At 41.3% G+C, this 18,126-nt stretch overlaps 2 protein-coding genes across 32 annotated transcripts in view; one reads left to right on the forward strand and one right to left on the reverse strand.

Annotated features, from left to right (window-relative positions):
* LOC148128490 (vomeronasal type-2 receptor 26-like) overlaps positions 1-18,126 on the reverse strand; it is a 154,260-nt gene that overhangs the window by 41,293 nt on the left and 94,841 nt on the right. The window lies entirely within an intron of this gene.
* Positions 1-18,126, forward strand: part of LOC148128491 (vomeronasal type-2 receptor 26-like) — a 159,016-nt gene that overhangs the window by 41,079 nt on the left and 99,811 nt on the right. For 28 of the 31 annotated variants that reach the window (XR_015746357.1, XM_087948929.1, XM_087948938.1 and 25 more), the window contains 2 exons: positions 2,450-2,662; positions 6,845-6,971. The exons of 2 other annotated variants lie outside the window; for them this stretch is intronic. Coding sequence is in view for 27 of the 29 variants with exons in the window: in XM_087948929.1 (XP_087805055.1) it covers positions 2,450-2,662; positions 6,845-6,971 (340 nt within the window). In the remaining 2 variants the exon portion in view is untranslated. Of the gene's footprint in view, positions 1-2,449; positions 2,663-6,844; positions 7,094-18,126 lie in introns of those variants that run through there. One more of the 31 variants, XR_015746360.1, reaches the window with a different exon arrangement.

Below are 18,126 nucleotides of genomic sequence, written 5' to 3' on the forward strand. Positions count from 1 at the left end.
GCCCCATTCAGAGAAACTCCTTCCTACTGATCTGATAACTGCAGTTGCACATAAAAGAGTTCCGTATTTCCCAGATATTTTATTAGGAGAGGCGTCACAAAGTGAATCCCTGAGTCCTGATAGGAGATGCCACATAGCAGGCTTTGAACTCACTGGTGGGATTCAAATTTTTTTACTACTGGTTCTGTGGGCATGGCTTGAATTTGTGGGCGTGGCTTGGTGGTCACGTGACCAGATGGGCGTGGCTTTGTGGCCATGTGACTGAATTGGCTTGGCCAGGGGGCCATGTGACTGGCAAACCAAATACAATTGGTCCTCACTTAATGGCCGGTTACTTAGCAAGTGTTCTAATTTATGACTGATCTCCCCAGAGCTACTTGTCCTGTTTTTGGAGTTTTGGAGGGGCAGGGCCAGCTGCTTCAGGCAAGGTGAAGAGGCGTCGACCAAGCATGGGAGAGTAGAAGCCTGGGAATGGCGGCTCCCGGCTCAGCTGGCCTGAGGGGCTCCTGCAGGCATATCGGCACAAGTGGGGTGAGAAGACCCGGGACAACCATGCACCCACCTGCTGGCTGGCCGGGCCGGGCTGGGCTGGAGGAGGCACATCCACCAGGAGAAGGAAGAAAATGTGATCCAGGAGGGACGGCGGACAGGCGGATGTCCCAGGGCTGCTGCACATGTGCACTGCATCAGTAGCACACGCACGGCTGCACACACAGTGCGCATGTACAACAGCCCTGGGACATCTGCCCAATCTGCGCCACAGCCACCACGTGGTAGGGAAAGCTAGGAGAGCGACTGGGACAAGTGGGTGACCCGGTTTGGGGGTGTGGCCAACCAGGGGTGACCACCGGTTCATCCAAGCTGGTGAGAACCGGTTGAATACCACCTCTGTGTGAGCTGCAGTTCAAGTGGCCCCTTGTCCACAGGGGCCCAGTCTCAGCTCAGGAGCTCTTTCTTTGTATCGGCCCCTTGAAATGGCTCTGGGAACTCCGTTGCAGCTCTCGGAGGTTAATTCCCTTTGGACTTTTGGCAGGGTTATTCGATATAAATATCTCGTTGCTCTAAAGGCTGCTCAAATAAACATTCTTGGGAAGAGCAGCCCCATCTTGTTGGATTTCCAGATCTTTGAGACCTTGTTTGAGTTCACTAAGTGCACTAACTCATCCCCCATCCTTAAAAGCCCTTCTCTGCAGAAGGCTGAGTACCAATGAGTAGTTGTGTGTTCATTTTCCCCACAATAACAACCCTGTGAGTTGAGTTGGGCTGAGAGACTGGCCCCAAATCCCCCAGCCTGCTTCATGACCAAGGTGGGACTTGAACTCACAGCCTCTTGCTTTCTACTTCAGGGGCTTAACCAGTAGACCAAACTGGGTCCCTTATATAATTATGAAGCTTGACACAATCCTTCATCCAGTGCATCATTAATGTTCTTGTATGAGATACTATAATTTATCAAATCCTAAAACCCAGATGGTTTTATATTGCTTTTTAGTCATACAGTTGTTTCTAGGAGGAAATCAGAAATATTTTTCCAGAAAGTTGGCAATGTTTAAATAACATAAAAGTATATTTGCCTGAGAATTGTTATAAATCTTGTATAATAGCAATTTATCAACCCTATTATATTAATGACAACATAGAAAAATTGATGACCTAATGACAAAATGTTCTATCTTCCCAATTTCATGACAAAGATTAAAAAAACTAAAGATTATTTGAGTACCATTTTTTATCAGTTTTTATCTACTTAATTATCATACCATCCACCCCTCACTTAACTGGGTTTCTGATCACATCACAAATTTCTTTATTACTCTTTCCTGAGATCGAGTTACATCAGCAGTATTTCCATAATGTCTTTAGGAAATGAAATAATATGTGAGGATGACTTGCATAGAGCACATAAATTATATCCCCCCTTTCCCACAACCCATTTAGAAAGGGCAGTGATAGGAGGGAATGACTTTTGGGGGGTGGAGGAGAGATTCTGCCTGGGGAGGAAGCAGATAAGAGGAGGAAACCTACAGCTGCATAAAAAACGGGTCGGTGGGAGATTTGTACTTTCTGGCTCCCCAAATCCTGTCAGTGCAGCATTACAGCGAAGTGGGCCTAGCTCAGGTTTCCTGTCTGGGCTTCCTGGGAGAGGATCACCCTGACAATTTTCTTCTTGATCATATTTTGATAACCAACCTGTTGCTTTCAGGGAGTTCATAAATCTCCTTTTTTCTGTTGTTCAACTATATTTTGTCAAAATCTATATTGTCAAAATATGATCGACACATTTTTGTGAACTTTTTTCGTTCACTTGTAAGATAGTGGTAACACCTATTTTCCTAATGAAGCATGTCTGTAAATTAGACAACTACAGAAGAAAGATTAAATATTGAAAAAGCGTCTGGGATAATAAACAGTTTTCTGCTTTTAAAATTGCTGCACGTTCCAATTCCAGTTCCATCCTTTCCTGGAGAAGAATGAGTTTGTCAATATTTCGGAGATTGAATTGTACAAGGACCCAAATGGAGAGGTAGCAGCAGATCTGGCCATTTGGGGCTTCTTCGTTCTTCCCAGGGATGATCCCAGGAGAGAGAATGTGGCGTATTTTGTAAGACAGAGACTTTATATCGACAAAGATGCTCTTTCATGGCTAAAGTTGCTTAACAAGGTAGGAGAAAGTTTGGTGTCTTCTCTCCATTTTTCAAAAAGCCTGAGGTCCCATTTCAAGAGGGCTGATGCTATTCCCCAAAGGTGGTTGACCTTCACCGAGAATTGAATCTGGGCAGTAGAAACTGGATTTTTTCCCTTAGGCTGCTTGGGAGGCATCGGTATTGTTCCATTTTGTGGACCACGTACAGTTAAGGGACTCCATCAAACGGGTGAGAATCCCACAAGGGCTGGGGAATGTGTCGCTGGTAGCTTCTGGTTGTTTGCTCCTTGTGCCCAGAAGAGCAACGAAGGCGGTAATTCTGCTGACCGGGGCTTGAATCCAGGCTTGGACTGTATCGGATGGGATTGAATCGTCTTTGGATGGAGGTCCTTTTGATCCCATTGGGGGAAAGAAGCTTCTTCTCGTCCTGCTTGGGGAAAAGTGTCCCCTGAAGGCGCAGGTCCGTAATCTGGGAGGCTCTTAAGGAGGCCAGACCTGGCCAGAGCTCTCCATGCCTCCCTTTCACCCTCCCTGGGATGGAGCAATGGGCCTTCTGCTCCTAGGAAGCAGCTCCAAGGCTTTCAGTTCACCTGAAATTATCAAGATTGTTCTGATATCACACCTTAAAATTATGGGTGTAAGAAGAGGGGAGAAATGCGTGTTAATGGGGTCATGAGAAGGAACTGGCTGGTTATCATTTAATGCTGAAATCTTTTCTCAGTTCCATCCAGGGGTGGGATTCAAATTTTGTAACAACCAGTTTTGTGGGTGTGGCTTAATTTGTGGGTGTGGCTTGATGGTCACGTGACCAGATGGGCATGGCCAGGGGGCCATGTGACTGGCAAACCAAATACAAGTGGTCCTCGCTTAATGGCCAGTTACTTAGCAAGTGTTCTAATTTATGACTGATCTCCCCAGAGCTCCTTGACCTGGTTTTGGAGTTTTAACAACCATAAACACAAACACACAAACACACGTGCGCACACAGCCTTCTGATCCTGCTATTCTTTGATTCTGTAAGGATCTCCTGCTGGAGCAGTGGGTTGGACTAGATGATCTCCGAGATCCCTTGCAGCCCAGCCCTAGATTGCTGTGCTGCTTCAAAGAGTCTTCTGAAGCCAGGGTTTGTGTCCTTCCTTCCTCTCCTTTTTTTCTCTCTCCCTCCCATGTATTTATCTATCCATCCATATATCTCATTCACTTTCTCCTCCCTCCATCTCTTTCTTTCTTTTTCTTTCTTTGTCCTGTCCTTCCATCTCTTCCTTTCTTTGTCTATCCATTTTCCTCCTTTTGCTTCCTTTCGCTCTTTTCTTTCTCTTTCTCTCTTCTTTCTTCTCTCTCTCTTCCTCTTCTCTTATTCCCTCTATTTTACTCTTTCCCTCTCTTTTTCTCTCTTTCCCCCTCTCTGTATCTCTCTGTATCTCTCTCTCATTCTGCCTCTTTCCCTGTCTTCCCCTCTTCCCCCCCTTTGTGTGTGTGTGTGTGTGTGTTTGTGTGTGTGTAAAAGAGAGGCATGGATAAGTCTGACCAGGTCTGCTCCCTTTAAGAACCTCCCCAACTATGAACCGGCCCTTTCAGGGGACACTTTTCCCCAAGCAGGACAAAGCTTATCTCCCAATGGGACCAAAAGAACCTCCACCCAATTATGATTCAAATTCATCTGAATTCAGGCCCTGGTCAACAGAATTCCCTTTTTTTCTTTGCTAGTTTGGGCACAAGGAGCAAACAAACCTGAAGCTCTTAGTGACACATTCCCCAGCCCTTGTGGGATTCTCACCAGTTTGAAGGAGATACTCAAGCATAGATGGTTCACAAAATGGAGCAGTTCGAGATGGTAAGGGTGACGGTGGGCGACGGTAGCCGGGTCCCTATCTCCCCCCCTCTCTGTGTGTGTATGTGTCTGTGAATGTGTGTGTGTCTCCCTGAAAGCCGTGGCATGGCCAAGCCAGCAAGCTCTCCTTAGTGCTCTTCGCTACTTCTTTCATTTCTTCTTTTTCGAATCCAGACTGGCTAAACAACGATTGCCAGACTGCGGTGGAACCGTCCATTCGGGTGACCCTCCTCCTCCTCCTCCTCTTCCTCCTCCTCTTGCACCCGGCAGCTGTGGATGGATCAGGAGGGTGCAGTTGTGTGGGGAGATGCTCGCTCCTCAAGTGAGCATCCACCCGCCCCGTACTTGGTTTTGCTGTGCTTTGGCATTTGCTTGAGGAGCATCTCCCCGTGTGCATGCACCCTCCCAGCCCTGCCACAATGTCCGGTTATGAGAGGAGGAGGAGGAGGAGAAGGGTCGCCTGAAGGGATGCTTCCACCGCGGCCTGGCGATCATTGTTCAGCCAGTCTGCATTCCAAAAAGAAGAAATGAAGGAAGTAGCGAAGAGCGCCAAGGAGAGCTTGCTGGCTTGGCCATGCCATGGCTTTCAGGGAGACACACACATACAGATTTGGAGGGAGAATCAGGAAGATAGGGACCCGGCTGCTTCACTATCCCCCGCCGTCAACCTCACCCTCTTAGGCCAGGCGAGGGAGGGGCAGGGCCAGCCGCTTCATCAAGGTGAAGAGGAGGCGACCAAGCACAGGCGAGTAGAAACCTCGTAACGGAGGCTCCTAAAGGGCTTTGAGGTCGGATGACCTGGAGCGGCCGAGATCCGAGTGAGCATTGCACCACAGGTTCACCTGATTGCCCACTTCTTTGGTGTTGGCTTTACGGAGCCGCAGCGTGAGGTCTGGGCTGACATGTGACAGCAGTGCCTTTAGCTGTGCTTGCTTGTAAGTGTCCAAATAATCTGGTGAAGATGGCAGAGGAATCACTCAGGTAGACCTCCCCCATCCACAGTCCTCCTCCTGCAGAAAAAGGCCATTCCCTGAGCTAAGAAGGCAAAGAGCTGCGCCTCGACTCACCTAATTCCTAGGACTACCCCAAATGGTCTCAATTCGGCACAGAGAGGGTAGCTCCCCCTGGCAGTTCCCTTTTCCCTCACTGCTCTGACTTCCTGTGGGTCGCCTCCAGCCTGAACACCAGGTTGGACCACCAGAAGGCCACTTCCCCGCTTCTCAACGGCGCTCCTGTGCCGGCCACTGCAGGACTCTCCATCTCTTTCCCCAAATTCTCCCTCAACTTCGGAATGACGACACCTGTTGCCAACATGGGTACGACTGGGCTGCTGGTCACCTTTACCCCCCACCCCACTTGCCTTTTGCCGCTGCCACCTGGACCCCTAACCCCCAGCAGGTAAGGCCCAGCACCTGCGGTGAATCCCAGCTAAATTTCACTGTACCGGAGGACATGTGGAGAGGCTCATGTTCTCCTGCTGCTGGGAAAGCAAGAGAGTCTTTCCCGCCACAGCAAAAAGTTTGCTACTTCCCCTCCAATAGGGAAATGAGTGGCTCTGGGTGGCAGAGAAGCAGCCCGCTTGAATCCAGTTTATCTCTGCCACCCGGAGCTGTGCCGTGAAAGACTCTCTTGCTCTCCCAGCAGTAGGAGGACACGAGCCTCTCCACATGTCTTCCAGTACAGCGAAATATAGCTCGGGTCCCCACCAGTCTGCATCTCGCCCCCCGCCTGGATTCACCACAGATACTGGGCCTTACCTGCTGGGGGTGAGGGCGGCGGGTGGTGGCAGCAAAAGGCAAGTGGGGTGGGGGGGTAAAAGTGACCGGAAGTGGCAGGTAGGTGACTGGGCCGCAGAGCTTGCAGAGCCTCACTCACCCAGGGAGATCAGGCAGGGCCACAGCGGAAGGCATGCAGCAATGGCTGGACTGGCAAGTGGGCAAAAACAGGCTGCAGGCCATGCCACGCATGCACGATAAGGACTGACTGGGAGCGGAGGGGAGGGGCGGGCAGAGAGGGGCAGGGCCAGTCAGTGGTGCAATTTGCTGGTTCTCTGAACTGCGCAGAATCATAACCACTGGTTCGATAGAACTGGACAGAACCAGTAGAATCTGACCCCTGGTTCCATCTCTCCAGACTTTTCTATTTAATAAAGTCCTTTTTTTTTTTTTTTTTTGGCAATGTGAGATGCCAAAAGCAAAAGAGAGGAACTAATGGAAGAATCTTCCAGAAGTTATATCTCTAACCATTTGGAAATAGTGAGAGATTTTGCTTACTTAAGTGAAGACCAGAGGCTAGTAACTTGTCTAATATCCATTTTTACCTCCATTTTCCACATATTTCCTTTGCAATCTTATTTCTTTTCTGCTCAGTCCTTTCCTCAATCTGAATGTGTGGAAAGTTGTCATCCTGGATTTGTCAAGAGGGCTCGAGAAGGAGAGCCAGTTTGCTGCTACGACTGCATTCCTTGTCCGGAGGGGACCTTCTCCACTCAGAAAGGTGGGTGACACCAGAGGAAAGGAAGGCCTGATGGAACTGGATCCATCCAGCGCATTGTCATGAAAGTATGAATTAAAAAACACTTTGAAGCTGCACTGATTTCTGGTTTATTTCCAAAATGCCCCATTTCTTATCTAAACAGAAGAGCAAAAAGACTGTGAAGGAAGATGTTAGGGATAACATTGGTTACCTAACTTAGTTTGGATAAAAATAATATATATTGTTAGTGTTTGGGGATTAACCCCTAGCAGAGTATTGCAGCAGTAGTTAAGCCAGGCAGCCAAACGAGAGCGGAAGGGCCCCAGAGTATACACACACTGAACACAAACACTGTTTGTAGTTTAAATAGTTTTTAATCCATTTAGACTTTAAAGCATTGTCATTCAGTCCATTAGTCATTCACTATATTTCCATCCAGTAAGACTCACTATTACAGTCCAAGTTAAGAGTCCTTACAATATCTTTATCAGCCGATAAAGATATCTTCTCCTCCTCTGGTGCCTCTCTCCAGAGGAACAATCGCTGGATATTCAGCAAGACGCTCAAACAGTAGAACAGTTGAATTCCGCAGTAAATCAGCAAACAGTAGCAGACAGGATCATCTCAGTCACAGGCACAGTACAAACAGTACTCACAGTTAATCACAGTTACAGTCACAGGCACAGTTACAGTAATACACAGTAGCACACAGTAAGACACAATAGCACACAGTTAGTCGCAGTAAGTTTTCCAGCTTCTAATGCTTCCTTATATTGTAACTTCTAACCGCACCCTTAATCGGCTAATTGCCTGCAGCATTGTGCTTAAAGTGATAAGCACTTAAACCATGATATCTAAGTTTTATATATTTATTCACCCAAACCATATTTGGTATCAATGTTATACCTAACATACTCCCCTTTTGGGTGAAATAAATATATAATACCTTTACAATCTAACCCCATAGTTTGACAACTCTCCTGGTGCTTACTGGCACCTTGGGCTTTAGTGAAATTATCAGCTAAATTGTCCTCCGACATACAATACTCTAGCTGAATCATCTTACTTCTTACAGATTGTCTCACGTTTAGGTATCTTAGATCTGTATGTTTGCTCCTTGTTTTTACTGCAATATTTGTGGCCATTTGAATTGCTGCCTGATTATCTTCATGTATAATTATAGGATAATCCACAGTTATACCTATATCAATTAACATTTGTTTATACATTATTAATTCTGTACATAACAGAGATAAACAGGAGAATTCTGCCTCCATAGTAGACAAACTTATATGCTGTTGTCTTATTGACTTCCAGCCTATTAATGTCTTACCCAGCATTATGGCTGCTCCTGAAGTCGACTTTCTAGTGTCTCTTTCTGATGCAAAGCTAGCATCTGCATAAGCACTCAGAATTAAATCACCCTTTGGTTCTAAATACAATGAATAATTCATTGTCTTTTTAAGATATCTTAATATCCTCTTAGCTGCAATCCAGTGTCTTTCACATGGTGCAGAATTGAATCTAGCCAACTGATTCACACAGTACGAAATATCTGGTCTAGACCAATTGCTAATATAAGACAAACTACCTATTAAAGATTGATAAATCACCTTATCAAACTCCGGGCTTTGTTCATCAGTGTTGCTAAACTCCTGACTCATTGGAGTCTTAGCCGGCTTACAAAGCTCCATCTTGTAATCTTTTAGCAATTTGCTTATCTTATCTTCCTGAGATATCTTAAAACCTTTCCGTGTTTTCTTTATATTCAAACCGAGATATTTCTTTATCTCCCCTAATTGCTTGATCTTTATTCTCTTTCCTAATGATGCTATTATTTTATTTGCTTCATCATTAGTTTCAGTAATCAATGCAATGTCATCTGTGAACAATAATAATAATGATATTTTCCCATTTGTCTCCCTCTTAAACAGACATGGATCAGCTAAACCAGTTTTAAATCCTATATTGTCTAGTTCCTTTACAATATACTGGTTCCATTCATAGCCTGATTGTTTAAGACCATAGAGGCTTTTCTTTAACAACCAACAATCATTATTATCCTTATTTTCACTTTTAATACCAACAGGTTTTTTCATATAAATAATATGTTTTAATGGGGCGTGCAAGTAAGCAGTTTCCACATCTAGATGGTTAACTATATAGTTTTTACTAGCTGCCCACACTAAAGCTGCCCTTAAGGTTGCTGCCTTAAGACTAGGTGCAAACAGCTCATCGTAGTCATTGGCATTCTGCCTAAAACCTTGGGCTACTAACCTTGCCTTATGGATTAAATTACCATTTTTATCTGTTTTTACCTTAAAAATCCATTTGCAGCCAATGGATTTCTTACCTACAGGTAATTTGGCATTCTCATACACTTTCATATCTCTTAATGAATTCAGTTCCTTATTCATTGCTGCATAGCAACTTTCTTTTTCCTTAGTAGGATACTTTTTAATTTCTTCAACAGAATTAGGAACTTGATTAATCTGGCACACTGTGTTAGCCTGGTACCTATCAGGCGGTCTAGATACACGTGTAGTTCTTCTGGGAATTACAGGGCTTACAGGAGGACTTTGTTGAACTACAACCTGTTCATCTTCCTCATCCTGTTCAGCTATTGAATCTGTTTCTTCCTTTATGGGCACTATTTCATCCTGTATTTGTCTCTTTACTTTATTTTTAAAGTTACAGGGATAACTAATGGGATTTCTATAGGATTCAATAATTACATCTTTATTGGCATCCTGTTCTAATTTCTCCCATCCTTCATGTTCTAGAAATTGGGCACTAGCACTACATAACACTTTAGATGTGCCTTTCTCCCAAAATCTATATGCCCTATGGTTTGCCTGATAACCAACGAAGAAAAATCTTTTAGCTCTATGTTGCCCTTTTTTTCTGAGTTGTGCAGGAATATGCACCCATGCTGGTGCACCAAATGTGTGCAGGTAACTTAGGTCAGGTTTCCTGCCATGCCACCTGGTGAATGGTATTTCACCTGTTGTTGTATTAACAACGTTGTTCAATATGTTATTAGCACACATTGTAGCCTCCCCCCACAAAGAATCAGGTAACCCAGAATCATTTAACATTGTTCTAACCATTGCCTGTAGTGTTTGCCCTCTTCTTTCAATAAAAGCGTTATGTTCTGGCCTGTATGGAACAGACTTCTTATGCTCTATTCCAGCTACCTTAAGTCTGTTCTGGAATTTGTTATTAATAAATTCCGTACCGTTATCTGTCACCAGGGTTATCAGTTGTCGTTTAGACTTTCTTTCAGCAAATTTTAGCCAATTGAAAAAATGTTGATATGTTTCAGTTTTGCTTTTCATTAAATAGCAAAACCCATATCTAGAATAATGGTCCATAATGCTCAGTATATATTTAGCACCCCCCATACTGGGTTTCTTTGGACTTATGATGTCTGCAAATACCACTTCTAAAGGTTCTTTTGTTTTGAAACCATTTAGCCTATTTGCAGGCAATACTTTGCTCTTAGCTTCACAGCAAACATTACAACGCAAATATTTATCACAAGGTTTTAAACTTATTCCATCAGATAACCCTACTGTACATTTTAGCATTTTAAAATTTACATGCCCCAAACGCCTATGCAATAAATGGATACATTCATTATGAGGCTTTATATTATTAAATACAGTCTGTGCCTCCCCTTTCTTACTATTATCTAAGACATATAATGTTCCATTTAAAGCTGCAGTTACCCTTTTGTTATCTTTTTCAATTATGCAATTATTATCCTTAAAAGTAATTACATAACCTAATTTATCTAATACCCTTACAGAAAGCAAATTAAACTTTAGTTGCGGTACATACAACATTTTTATATCCTGGTTTATGCACGGACAATGTGCAAGACCTTCACCTTTCGCTTTAAGATTCCAGCCGTTAGCAAGAGATATATGTTGAGAGCTTTTAGACATTTTGATAAATTTTGTCTTATCTCTTGTGATGCAGTGGGATGCACCACTGTCAACCACCCATATATAATTCTTCACATCAGAGTTGCTAAACGTGGCTAGTTCAAATGTTTTCTTTGGCTTTTTTATATTCTGGCTTTTTCTCTTTTTGCAAAATCTTGCCAAATGTCCTCTGCCTCCACAATTAAAACACTTTTTAATTGTGTATGCCGTCGAAGATAAATTCTCTTCTTCCGGGTGCTTTACTTTGCTAAGCTGGTTTCTTTCAAGCTTTGAAGATAATTTCTCTTCTTTCTTATCTTCTCTCAGCTCGTCACGCTCACGCCTTCTTCTGGCTTCTTCTAGTAGCCTGCCTGTAATCTCGGTTAATGAGAGGCTATCCTTAGGCAATACTTCCAACGAAGTCACATAGTCATCATAGCTTTGATCTAATGAAGATAATATTATGTATACTTGTTGCAGTTCATTAAATATAAGCTCTTTTTCTTGCAATTCTTGAAAAATGCTCTTCATACAGTTTAAATGAACTAACATATCTCCATTCCTCTGAAGATGCGTTCGAAAAAGCTTCCGTGTAAGATTTATATGTGCTCCTACACTGTCCCGAACATAAATCTTCCTGAGGTTCTCCCAGCAGTTTGCAGCATTTTCTTCTCCACGAATATGGACAAGCTGCTGATCACGGAGAGTCAGTCCTATGATGCATAAAGCCTGCTCATTCTTCAGTTTAAAGTCTTGTAACTTTTCGTTATCATCATCATCAGCAGGATCCCAGCTACTCACATCTGGTGGGTTTGCTATAATGTCCCACAAACCTTCTTTACGTAGAAGTAAACTACATTTCATTGACCATGAAACATAGTTTGTTCCATCCAGCCTGGATATCATGGACAGTTGTGACAAATTTACTTGTGCCATTACTCTTCAGATATTTGACTATTTTAAACTAATTAAAACAGTTTGTTTTTACAGTAATGTGCAACTCACACCAACTCTCTCTGCTATATCCTGGTTAGTTAGACTATGCTGCTGGGCCCATAACCAATGTTAGTGTTTGGGGATTAACCCCTAGCAGAGTATTGCAGCAGTAGTCAAGCCAGGCAGCCAAACGAGAGCGGAAGGGCCCCAGAGTATACACACACTGAACACAAACACTGTTTGTAGTTTAAATAGTTTTTAATCCATTTAGACTTTAAAACATTGTCATTCAGTCCATTAGTCATTCACTATATTTCCATCCAGTAAGACTCACTATTACAGTCCAAGTTAAGAGTCCTTACAATATCTTTATCAGCCGATAAAGATATCTTCTCCTCCTCCGGTGCCTCTCTCCAGAGGAACAATCGCTGGATATTCAGCAAGACGCTCAAACAGAAGAACAGTTGAATTCCGCAGTAAATCAGCAAACAGTAGCAGACAGGATCATCTCAGTCACAGGCACAGTACAAACAGTACTCACAGTTAATCACAGTTACAGTCACAGGCACAGTTACAGTAATACACAGTAGCACACAGTAAGACACAGTAGCACACAGTTAGTCGCAGTAAGTTTTCCAGCTTCTAATGCTTCCTTATATTGTAACTTCTAACCGCACCCTTAATCGGCTAATTGCCTGCAGCATTGTGCTTAAAGTGATAAGCACTTAAACCATGATATCTAAGTTTTATATATTTATTCACCCAAACCATATTTGGTATCAATGTTATACCTAACATATATAAACTATGTTAGTGAGTTTAAGTGTATGTATCACTTTAAACTGTAAACCAAGTTTTTGGGTGCGGTTGTAAAATTACCATAAGAGGGAGCAAGAGAGCTCACTGTTTCCCTGGCTTATACTGGATTGCTGACAATGATGAATTGATGGTGATAACTGCGTGTTTGCTGAGAGAAGAAAAGGGGTTTGATTTTTCTTCATAACTCTGACTGCAAAAGAGATATATCACTGGACTGATTGATTGTAAGTTTACTGACCTCTTTTTCGACAGTGGACTTTGCAAACTGATTAACCCCGGATGGACTGAACTTAGTGTATGATATATGGACTTTTTTGACTATGCTATAACTCTTGCTGGAATAAAAACTATTTAACTTGCACAGTGTATCTGTCTTACTGAGTGTAAGCTACAACAACGTTTTTATCTCACACATACCTGCCTGTCTGCTAGACTGCCGTTGCACGTTCTGCTAGGGTGTATATCCCTAACACTGGTTATGGGCCCAGGTGCACAGTCAGACTAACAAGGATATAACAGGCTTATTTAAAGTGAGAGTTTGTGTAGCAACACAATACTGTAAACAGACAGCTGTGCTTTATTAATTATAGTTTAATATCCAGAAAAAGATGGCACAAGTCAATTTACAAAGTTTGTCTCTCATATCCATACTGGATGGAACAAACTATGTTTCATGGTCTATGACATGCAGCCTACTTCTACGAAGAGAAGGTTTGTGGAATATAATTCAAAACCCACCAGAGGTAGATGCATGGGATCCGGAGAATGAGGATGATGCCCAGAAGATACAAGAATATCAATTGAAGAACGAGCAAGCTCTCTGTATAATAGGACTGACACTCTCTGACCAGAAGCTTGTACATATTCATGGAGAAGAAACAGCTGCGAAATGTTGGGAGAATTTAAAGAAGATTTATGTTCGGGACAGTGTAGGAGCACATATAAATCTTACAGGGAAACTGTTCAGAACACATCTTCAAAAGAATGGAGACATGCTAAATCATATAAACTCTATGAAGAGAATTTTTCAAGAACTGCATGAAAAGGAACTTATCTTCTCTGAATTACACCAAGTTTATATTATATTATCTTCTTTGGACGAGAGTTTTGATGACTACGTAACTTCATTTGAAGTTGTGCCAAAAGATAACTTTACATTAACTGACATTACTGGCAGATTAATTGAAGAAGCCAGGAGAAGACTTGAAAGGGATCAACTCAGAAGGGAACAACCACAATGTGAAGAAGAAAAAATATCTTCGTCAGCATATACAATTAGAAAATGTTTTAATTGTGGAGGAAAAGGACATTTAGCTAGATTCTGCAAGAAAGCAAAAAGTCAAAAAGCCAGCCAGAATGCTAAAATGCATCAAAGGGATAAAAAATGCTTAGAGTTAGCCATGTATAGCAACGAAACTGTGAATAATAATTTATGGGTGTTAGATAGTGGAGCATCGCACTGCATAACGAAAGATAAAAAGAAATTTGTTAAGATGTCCACGAGTTCACAGCAGATATCGTTAGCTAATGGATGGAAACTTAAGGCTAAAAGTGAAGGTATAGCATATTGTTCTTTCATAAAAGAAAATGTAAAAATGTTATATGTAACACAGCTTAAGTTTAATTTGCTTTCGGTTAGAGTTTTGGTTAAACTAGGTTATGTAATTACCTTTAAGGGAGACAATTGCATAATTGAAAAAGAAGGTAAAAAAGTGACTGCAACTTTAAAAGGTGAATTGTATGTGTTAAATGATAAGCAATTAGAGATAGCTAACACAGTATATAATAATGTTAAACCTCATAATGAGTGCATACATTTGTTACACAGACGTTTGGGGCATATAAATTTTAAAATGCTTAAACAAACAGTAGAACTATCTAAGGGTATAAAATTGAAACCTTGAAGTAAGTATTTGCACTGCAATTCTTGTAGTCAAGAGAAAAGCAAGGTAAATCCAGCAAATAGAGTTAATGGATTTAAAACCAAAGAGCCTCTAGAGGTAGTATTTGCTGATATTATAGGTCCTAAAAAACCAAGTGTGGGAGGTGCTCGGTACATACTAAGTATAATGGACCATTATTCCAGATATGGTTTATGTTATCTAATGAAAAGCAAAACGGAAACATATCAAAATTTATTTAATTGGCTAAAATTTGCAGAGAGAAAAACTAAAAGGAAATTAGTAACTCTTATCACTGATAATGGTACGGAATTTATAAACAATAAATTCCAAAATAAACTGAAGATGGCAGGTGTTGAACATAAAAAGTCTGCACCATATAGGCCACAACATAATGCCTTTATTGAGAGACGAGACCAAACATTACAAGCAATGGCTCGTAGTATGCTGTCAGATTCAGGATTACCTGAGAATTTGTGGGGAGAAGCAATAATGTGTGGTAATCATATATTGAATAATGTTGTTAACTCAACAACAGGTGAATTACCATTCACACAGTGGCATGGCAGAAAACCTGACCTAAGCTACATGCATACATTTGGAGCACCAGCATGGGTGCATATCCCTACACAACTGAGAAAGAAAGGGGCAGCATAGGGCTAAAAGGTTATTCTTTGTAGGTTATGAATCTAATCACAAATCATACAGATTCTGGGAAAAAGGTACATCTAGAGTTTACTGTAGTGCTAGTGCACAATTCCTGGAACATGTAGGATGGGAAAAACTGGAACAAGATTCAAGTAAGGAAGTAATCATAGAAACCTACAAAAGACCAAAAGACCAAATCAGTAATAAGAAGAGCACAATTAAAGAGGAAGTACATGAAGAGCATATAGGACCAGAACAGGAAGAAATACCAGAAGAGGAAGAAATAGATAACCAGGAACAGGTAGTACATGAAAGTCCACCTGTAAGCCCTGTAATACCTAGACGGTCTACACGTGTAACCAGACCACCTGACAGGTACCAAGCAAGTGTAGTTTGCCAAGTTAGTAAAGTTCCAACTACTGTTGAAGAACTTAGGATGTATCCTGCAAAGGAACAGGAAAATTGGCAAAGAGCAATGGAGAAAGAATTAAATTCATTAAAGGAAATCAAAGTTTATGAAAATGCCAAATTACCTCCAGGAGAAAAGTCCATTGGCTGTAAATGGATATTTAAATTAAAAACAGGTAAAAATGGGACTGTTACCCATAAGGCTAGGTTGGTAGCTCAAGGATTTAATCAAACTGCATGTGATTATGATGAATTATTTGCACCGAGTTTAAAGGCAACAACCTTGAGAGCAGCTTTAGTGTGGGCAACTAAGAAGAATTATATTATAAATCACTTAGATGTAGAAACTGCCTATCTGCATGCACCATTGCAGCACACTATATATTTAAGGAAACCAGTAGGTATTAAGGATATTAAAACTAATAATGACTGTTGGAAACTTAAAAAGAGTCTCTATGGATTAAAGCAATCTGGTTATGAATGGAACCAATATATTGTTAAAGAGTTAAACAACATAGGGTTTAAAGCAGGTTTAGCTGATCCATGTGTATTTAAAAGAGAGAGAAATGGAACAGTGTCATTATTATTGTTGTTTACAGATATTGCTTTAATTAAAAAGACTAATAATGAAGCTACTGAAATAATATCATTATTAGGTAAGAGGATAAAATTAAAGCAATTAGGAGAGATAAGACAGTATCTAGGATTAACAATAAATAAAACCAAAGGTGGCTATAAGATATCTCAAGAGGATAAGATTTATCAATTGCTAAAAACATACAAGATGGAACTTTGTAAACCGGCAAAAACTCCAATGAGTCAGGAATTTGACCACACTGATGCTCAAAGTCCAAAATTCGATAAGACTATCTATCAATCGCTAATTGGTAGTTTATCATACATTAGTAATTGGTCAAGGCCAGATATTGCCTATAGCGTTAATCAATTGGCGAGATTCAATGCTGAACCCACTGAACGACACTGGCAAGCGACAAAGCGTATCTTAAGATATCTTAAAAGGACAATGCACTATGCATTGTATTTGGAGCCAAAAGATGATCTGATTTTAAGTGCATATGCTGATGCAAGTTTTGCAACAGACATAAACACTAGGAAATCAACTTCAGGTACGGCTATACTGTTAGGAAAAACACTGATTGGTTGGAGGTCAATTAGACAGCAACACAGAAGTATGTCCACAATGGAAGCAGAATTTTCATGTCTATCTTTATTATGTACTGATTTAATTCTGTATAAACAGTTGTTATTGGATATGGGAATAACTGTTAATAATTCTATTGTAGTTTATGAGGACAATCAAGCAGCCATATGGTTGGCTACAAATATTGCTGTGAAAACGAGATCTAAGCATACAGATTTTAGATATCTGAATGTAAGGCAATCTGTAAAAAATGGTTTGATAAGACTGGAATATTGTATGACTGAAGAAAATATTGCTGATCAATTTACGAAAGCCCAAGGTTCAGTCAAACACAAAGAAAGTTGTGATGAATATGGGTTAAGGTTGTAAATAGATATATATATTATTATATTACCCAAAAGGGGAGTATGTTACGAATAACAAGGTTACCTAACGTAGTTTGGATAAAATAATATATATAAACTATGATAGTAAGTTTAAGTGTGTGTCATTTTAAACTGCAAAGCATGTAATTTTGGGTGCGGTTGTAAAACCGCCATAAGAGGGAGCAAGAGAACCTGCTGGATCACTGACTATGCTGGATTGATGGTTTGCTAACTGCGTGTTCCCTGCTGCTGAGTTTTTGAACATCGAAGGAAGAAAGGAGGTTTGACTTCTTTATATCACTACTGCGAGGAGATATATTACTGGACTGATATTTGTAAGTTTACTAACCTCTTTTCGACACTGGACTTTGCAACCGAACAATCCCCGAATGGACTGAACTAGTGAATGATATATGGACTGTTTGACTATGCTAAAACTCTTACTTGAATAAACTATTTAACTGGCACAGTGTATCTGTTTTACTGAGAGTAAGCTACAAAAACATTTATCTCACATATTTGCCTGCCTGCCTGACTACCGTGCACATTCTGCTAGGATATATCCCTAACAGTCCCCCCCACTTATTCAGCCCCTTCTTGGACCTGGATGAACATTATGCAGCATTGGAGGTTTGTGACCTGGTCAATGATGCAGCTGCCTTGAGACAGGATCCCTGCAACCTCCTCCTGGGAAGAGTCCCAAGGTCCCCTTTCTCTGGACATCTTCTCCAGCCCTTCACAGACGAGACAGGCTTGGAGGAGGAGCAGAGAAATGCTTTAGGTACAAATTGTAGAGTGGAAAATTAAAGAGCCTGAAAACGGCTATTTTATTTCTCTGGTTGATGAAAGAGAAAAAATATACAGTGATAATTTCTTTACACACTTCATTTTTTTATTTCCTTTTTTTTGCTGTGAAGTACATACAATCCCAAACTGAAATCCCAGACAGCTGTTCTGCTGAATTCTTTCTGCAAAGGAGGTTTTATCAGGAAATCAAGAAAGACTGAT

The sequence above is a fragment of the Notechis scutatus genome, unplaced genomic scaffold (genome assembly GCF_049901735.1).
Source record: "Notechis scutatus isolate UNSWTSFEM ecotype Mainland unplaced genomic scaffold, rNotScu1.2 NSCUSCF49, whole genome shotgun sequence".
Classification (NCBI taxonomy): domain Eukaryota; kingdom Metazoa; phylum Chordata; class Lepidosauria; order Squamata; family Elapidae; genus Notechis; species Notechis scutatus.